A 7,196-nucleotide genomic window follows, 5' to 3' on the forward strand; every position below is an offset into this window, starting at 1 on the left:
CGCAGGCCGGATTCTGACAGGCAAACAGCCAGACTTACCGCTTTGGAGTGGGCAAGCAAGTTGTTGGCACAGCCACCGAACACGATCACCTCCCCTTCCTCGCTGGCACAAGCCGTGTGCCACAGCCTGCAAATGACAGGGGAGAGGCAAAAGGCAACATCAGCCATTACAGAAGAATGCTAAAACGTAAAATGCAAACATGAGGTTCGACTCAGGCTCACTTCATGAATACTTAGCACTGCACCGGGCAGGACAGCCCTCCTCTAACCGAGCGTGTGCGCTCTCTAAGTTACTTGGGCGAGAAAGCGAAGCAGGGCCGAGCAGCTCAAAAACACCGCACGCAGTCAGGCAGTGCTGTCTTGGTGGGCTCGAGAAGCTGCGCTTGGATGCTGATCTGTTTAACAGCTAGTCTGTAACTCGTTACACTACACGAGGTTTGCTGCCACAACTTTAAGTACTTAATCCAAGTTTCCGAACCCCACAGGAAGACCAATAGTTCAAAGTGCCGCAACACAAGGTGGGTTAGCTCGGCACACCAGGGCAACATTTGCCAATCCGATCGCCAGCGACAAAGTTCTTTTCCCACTGCCTATCCTGAGCGCGGTATCCCGCAGCGCACACAATCCAGGCAGATTTGGTGTCCAACACCTAGGCCGGCGTTAGGGACACCTACGCCCGAGCACAGAGTCCGCTGGAGTGTGGCAATTGCCGCGCTCTGCCAGCCTCCTGCAGCTCATGTATCAGCATTCCCGCATGCTTGAAAATGGTGCTGGGGGCACTTTATCTAAAGCTTGTCAAACGAGCTGTCATTCAAGCACCCCCGCCACCATTTTTAAGTGTGGAGATGCTGACACACAAGACGTGGCAGTGTTTCAATGAGAGTGGCTCTCAGGGTCGCTCCAATTAAAGCGCCGCCCCTCTCCCCCCACCATCCCCAGAGCACATGTAAAAGTGCTCTGGGTGCCTCAGCCCGCTTCCTGTGACGCGCGCCACTTTGTCTATCCCAGTATCCAAGAGTGGTTGGCTTAAGCCCGGTAGCGCTCAGAACTGTGGTCCCTTCCAAAACATTTCAGCAAGGCGTTAGTGCCTGGTACAGATCATGCTGATGAGGGGGGGCTGGCTCTGAGGCTTTTTAGAGACTGGCCAGGTTAGAGCTGGAGTCATTTGGGTGATCCCATGGCCAGCGACAGTCCAGGGTCCTCAGCACCCAGGGCTGGCAGAACCAGCAGGGTGGCCGATCTCTGACAAAAACACCAGTGGGACTCTAAGGAGGCCTAGGGCGTAGCTTAGGGATGAGGGTAAGAAGCTTCCCTTGCCTTGTTTTTCTATTTCCAAACTTAGGGGCAGTTTTGCCTGCATAAATTCTTACTGGCAGCCTGTGGAAATACAGGCATCTAAGCGAGCGGTACTGACTGCTCATGAATCACCAGAATCCTCTCAACAGACATTCAGGTCTGCCTCTGGCAGCAGCGACTCGCTTCCTTCGGAAAGCTGCTGCTCATCTGATGCATCATGTCTGAACACGGGGGTGTTGGGATACACGTGGGACTCGGGGCTCGCTCTGTACTAATGCCAGGCTGCCTCGCTGGTCTGCGCAACTCAAGACAACGACAAGCCCCCACACACAACCCCTTACCTTGGTTTTTCCGAATAGTTATGCTCAAACTGTATCCACTCATTCTTGCTGATACAATAAATCCAAGCGTCACCTGAGAACAAAAAGACACAACACCAAAGGTGTCACCGCTGCCAAACCGAGCATAGATTTGGGCATGTCGTCAGCATCCAACCTGACAAACTGCAGACTCCCTGCCGGCTGCGTGAAAGCTCGTCCTTGGTAATGGCTGACGTTTACCAGGGCGCAGGGGGAACTTGCACACCCTTGTTGACGGTAATTTTTACTATGATCGTTACCCTCTAAACAGCACCTGCTCTTACAACCAGTAACTGATGTTGCTCCGCAGGGTGGTCAGCTCCCACTGCAAGGAGATGCAACAAGCATAATCCAGCCAGCTTTAGCACCGTTAGCCAGGCTGGCCAGCAGAAGGAATGGCCAACCGGCAGGCCTAATACGCATATGGATGCGCTTTTAGTCCAATCACCGGTCCTCTCACATCCAGCTGAACTGTGTGTTTACTAACCAGCTAGGTACCAAGCAGATGAGGTGTGGTGCCTAAACTGTTTTTACTCCATAAATACAGTTTATCTTATTTCTCTTACCCTGCCTAGAGCTGAGCTAGCCAGCAAGTACAGCCAGTCACTGCTCTGAGCCTCCCCCGTTCTCAGCTATTCCAGACCTCCCCAATTCCTCCCAGGAGCTGCTTCCACTGTGCAGATTCAGTCCACTCCCAAACAGGCTCGCATACCACCCCTGGGGCGGTTTACCCCTTACAGCCTGCCCAACAAAGCCTACAGTAACATTGAGAGTGTTATTCCATACTGTCAGCAAACTGGTTCTAGTAAGGGAAGGTCTCATGTCTCAGCCTGCATTACCTGCTTCGGAAGGATTTTAAAATTGGCTGGGACATTTACCAGCTCTTCATCACCTAAGAGAAAAGCCCAACTAAAAACTGAGCACAATGTGTAACTTGATTTGAGAGCTTAATTCACAGGCCCGAGGAGGGACCTGCTGAGCTTGATGGTGGTGGGTGAAGAGCTCACAGGCTTTGCCTCCCTGGCGAAGATGCTGAGCTCCAGAACGATGCCTCAGAACCCAGCGCTGCTCCAGGCAGGCAGCTTCCCAAGCCGGAAGCAGCGCAACGTGGCCTCTCGGGGGCTAACAACACTGCAGCAACAATGGCCCTTAAGAACATGCTGTGTAGTCAACAGCTGGGACTCAGGACAGCAGAGTCTGAGTCCTGCTTCTGCCACTGTCTGCTGGATAACTTTGGGCAATTCACTTGCCTGTGCCTCCGTTTCTCCCATAACTGGACTTCTGCTAATTCTTGAGGTGGAAGGCACCAGGTAATGGCCAGGTATTACACTGCTGGCAGAGAGTCTGCAGTTGAACCAGAGTTTATACATGCAACTGCTCAGACTGAGACAAAAAAAAAGTAGTTTCCTGGAGCTACTTACTCAGTGGCTGCTTATCGGTGGTAAATCCTCCGAAGAGAAAGAGGTGATCTGATGAGATTGGCGTTAAAGAATGCCAGGATCGGCCTACTGGGCAAATACCTTGTGTAATGCTGCATTCAAACAAAAGCACTGCACATTAAAGGCTAGCTACAATGAAAAACAGCCCCTCCTCCCTTTTTTTTTTTTAATTTTTCAGGTATTTAATCATCCGCGTGCTTTAGTGCTGTGAAGTACTGTGATCAACTACTAGCAACAGCTTCAAAGTTCTTGTTTAGGGTGCACAGCTCAGTTTTTAAATGTCAGGTCAGACTTTCTGGAAGGAATCCTTGAAGATATCAAACTAAATCAATGAGGATAGTCTCCTAATGGCAACTGGTGAGCAGCTGGCAGCAAGAAAGTATTTTGTTTATTCAGATAATTTAAAAGAGAGACTAATAAGTAAAGAAAAACGTAACGGAGCATAGCCAAGTTCGGGTCTGTCTCTGGAAGCAAAGCATAAAGGATCGTAAATGCTCTGAATTTCTATTAGAGTCACTTTTCCAGTAAAAAAGCACGGGTGCTTATTCAGTTACATGTTAGCTTAAAGAGCCAGTTGGAAAGTTTTGATACCTACGTTTCATTCCATTCCCAGGTGTCCAAGTTAAGGTAATAAAGGTCATTCATTCTAGAGTCCTAAAACAAAAAAGAAGAATCAATTGAAGCACTCAATTTAGGGATTCAGAAGCAAAAGCTGTAAGATTGTCCTCACACTTACTCGGTATCTGCCTCCAAATACGTAACCTCTGTTCCCAACAGTAGCACAGGCATGGGCTGCCCGAGGCGAAGGTGTTTTACCCTGTAACAGGAGACGGCAAAATGAAAAGGAAGACTTGGTTGGCAGCATTCCCCAAGCGGCAGCACAGCTCTGAGGCATGACACCTCGTCAGAGACCTCTGATCCCTTTAGAAGGGAAATGTCATTTACATCTGAAATGTAACTGAATGCCATTTCCCACAGGCCAACAACCAGCCCGTGGGCACAGAAACGGTAGGTTAGCCCTGGTCTGCAATGGTGGGTGTGGGTACATGAAGCTGGAAAAGAGATTAATAAGGAAAAAGAAGGGTTGCTTTTTCCTTAAAGCCTTAAGACTATTGAGTAGGGTTACCATACGCCCAGGTTCTCTGTTTTTGGATCCTCCCATCTTCGTCCCGGTGTTTTTTTTTAAATATCAAACATCTGGGATTTTTCTCTGTCCCCACTCAACTTCAAAGTTTTTCCTGGCACTTCCTGGCTTGCCCCAGCAAGGAGCTGCTTGGGGCTGGGGAGAGTGGGGCAGGGCGATTGGAAGCAGGGGCATCACATGCATCTGTGTGTGGCCCCAGCAGCTGCAGGCAGGTAAGTCTGTAGGGGGCAGGGGGTGGAGGGCCAGGGCTGGGGGAGGAGGTGCGTGCACACACGCACCTGCCAGCACTGGGGCTGCAGCAGGGCGGGTAGTCGGGGGAGGTGCCTACCCCTCCAGTGGGGGAGGGGGATGGGAGGGTTCTTCAGGAGCAGCAGGTCAGGAGCGTGGGGCACTGGCAGGGCCAGGAGCTGTAGGTCGGAGCGAGGGGTACCAGCACGGTCTGGGGGATGAGGTACTGTGGGCTGGCAGCGAGGGTCAGGAGCAGGGCACGTGCATATCACTGCCCCCAACAATCATACCACCCCCGTCCCTCCCTTGACAGGTGTCCTCTTTTCTGAAACTGGAAATATAGTAACCCTACTATTGAGTCCTGCATCGAAGCAAGATGCAGACCGTCAGGGATGTTTACTGGGAACTCTCAGACCTACTTGAAAGAGTGAAGTGATGAATCATCAACTAATTTATCTTGCATTTATTTCCGGGATTTTTTGAGACAGAGGTAAAGTGTTTTAAGCGCAATCAAAATAAGAAGCCTTCCCATTTCAAACCAGGTTTCACTTCCTTGGTATTTGTTTGCTCCTCAACTGAATGACTGCTTTAAAATGTCCACTGTGTGAAATCACAGCTCACAGACATCTTCTTTGCTGCTGAATCATAGTGAAGAACAATAAAGAGGATCAGAGTAAAGTGAAATTCCCAAACTCTCCCGAGCCGTCAGCTTGTACGAATTCCACTTTGCTGACTGCCCTTCCAAGATCACAATGCCTGCGTGGGAGGGGAAGCAAAACAGTGGAAAAAACCGAAGCGAGGAGATATAACAAGGGAGCCCAAACAGACAGCAAGCGTCCCACTTCCTGGAGGAGAGGAGCTGGGATATATCTGCTACATTGCAATGAAAGCTGAATTCCACTGATGTGCTAAAAAACTGTAATTAAATTAAAAAACCCTTTGCATATGTAAGGAGAACTTTCCAGGCTCGTCCTACCGACGGTGCTTCAAAGCACCTATACAGTGCTTTTCTTCACAAGGACAAAGCCCCTTACAGACTCAGAGCCTGGCAGAATCTCTGTGTGAGAGAGCAACAATCTCAGTTTCACAGACAGGAAAAGTGAGGTAGAGAAAACAAAGAGAACTTGCGCAGCCCCAGTGTTTGGTCGAGCTGGAAGCAGAATCCAGATCCCCTGACATCCAGTTTCATGCCAACCATAAGACCAGTGCCCATTCCTTGCAGTAGGCCATAGCAACACTGCACGTTCCAGGAAGTGCAACAGGAACGGCCGACACTTGTAACAGTGCAGAAGCAACAGAGCATTCAGCCTGCCTTGGCTGTGAACGAGTGCTTTAAGTCACTGCACAGCAATCCCTCCAACTCATCAAAATGGAACGCAGGAATCGGCAGACTGGCTGAGGCCCAAGATCCCTCCAGTTCAGGACCCTACAACTGAGGCAGCCAGCACCAGAGAGCTTAGCAAAGAAGTGCAAGCAGCCTCCTGCGCAAGCAGCACTGACAGGCTCGAGAAAACTGCCCTCTGACCGCTTAGGACACTGGTAGCATGCACACATGGTGTAGGGTAGGGCAAGAGGACAGGGGGCATGGGCAGGAACCGATTTCCCAGGGATTTCAAACACTTCTTAGTGGCAAACAGCCTTTGCCTGTCTCTCCTTAGGCAAAACACCAGAGAAGCACCAAGCAGAGCTAGAGCTCAACTGTGCGATGGGACCCTCGGGCCAAAGGACTACAGGAAGTGGAGAGGTAAGGAATAAAACAGAGGGAGCCCGGCAAGTGACTGGAATCCAATGCAGAAGTGGCACTTCAGAGCAAAGTCAGCCACTCAAAGCTACTACTGAAGCCGGCCACTGCTAGGAGGCCCTGGATGTATCCACGGAGAGTTCCGAGTGGCAGCCTCTCTCCATCTTAATTAGGATAGAAGCGCAACCAAGAAGTGTTCGGGAATACAGCCCTAGCAGCCGACAGACATTTGCATGGGAGTTGCCTCTCTCTGAAGCTAGTGGAGGCCCTGAAAATAGCAGGACAAAAACCAGTTCTGCTGCACAGCTGTGATTTCATGTCAGGTTTCTTTTTTAAAAGCACTTACTGTGGTTATCGGTTGGCTCCAAGTGAACGTTTCAGTGTCCAGAACGTGTACATGGTCGTTCCAGCCTCTGGGATGACCCGAATTCTTAGAAAAATTGATATTGAGAAGAACATTACATTTTGAGAGAACACTTCTCCTTTGTCTTCTGTTTGTGAAGTGCACAAGCAGAAGACAAGTTTCCAGCATGTTAAATGGGAGGAGTTTTTTGTTTTGGGGGAGGGGGGCGCGCGCAGGTACTCACCCAAAAAGAAGTTTCATCAAATTCAAAAGTTCCCCGTTGCTTCTCCTCAGGAAAGTAGCCGTAACCTCCAAAAAATATTAGCCTATTTAACAGAAATTGAACACATATTAGCTGGCAGTCCTGGGCTGTAATCTCATGCACTACAAGTCAGTGCTCAGGAACAGCAGTAAATGAACAAAATACAAGGAAACCCAGCAGGCTCCCAAGGCTTTATTCAGGCAGCAAGTGATCTATGTGCTGGGGGCTCAGGTCGCTGCCTGTACGTCATCAGCCACACTCCAAACCCTGAACCTGCTTCCCAAGAACTGCAGCCTGAGCTTGTAAATCCTGCTCAGGTTCTAGGTGTGAAGCCACCTGGGCTCCACCTCCCCCTCTATTCAGCCACTTTGCAGCAGACTCAAAT

General features: G+C 50.1%; 1 protein-coding gene across 1 annotated transcript in view; it reads right to left on the reverse strand.

Moving 5' to 3' along the window:
• The window catches only part of LOC102368311 (kelch domain-containing protein 2), a gene marked incomplete at its 5' end in the record, with an annotated part of 8,942 nt that extends 2,067 nt beyond the window's left edge, over nt 1-6,875 (reverse strand). The window contains 7 exons of the mRNA XM_014525159.2: nt 39-126; nt 1,637-1,709; nt 3,076-3,185; nt 3,689-3,747; nt 3,830-3,910; nt 6,553-6,636; nt 6,794-6,875. Of these exons, the coding sequence (XP_014380645.2) occupies nt 39-126; nt 1,637-1,709; nt 3,076-3,185; nt 3,689-3,747; nt 3,830-3,910; nt 6,553-6,636; nt 6,794-6,875 (577 nt within the window). The remainder of the gene's footprint in view (nt 1-38; nt 127-1,636; nt 1,710-3,075; nt 3,186-3,688; nt 3,748-3,829; nt 3,911-6,552; nt 6,637-6,793) is intronic.
• Nucleotides 6,876-7,196: the final 321 nt, after the last annotated feature.

Source organism: Alligator sinensis, unplaced genomic scaffold, assembly GCF_000455745.1.
Source record: "Alligator sinensis unplaced genomic scaffold, ASM45574v1 scaffold1560_1, whole genome shotgun sequence".
Classification (NCBI taxonomy): domain Eukaryota; kingdom Metazoa; phylum Chordata; order Crocodylia; family Alligatoridae; genus Alligator; species Alligator sinensis.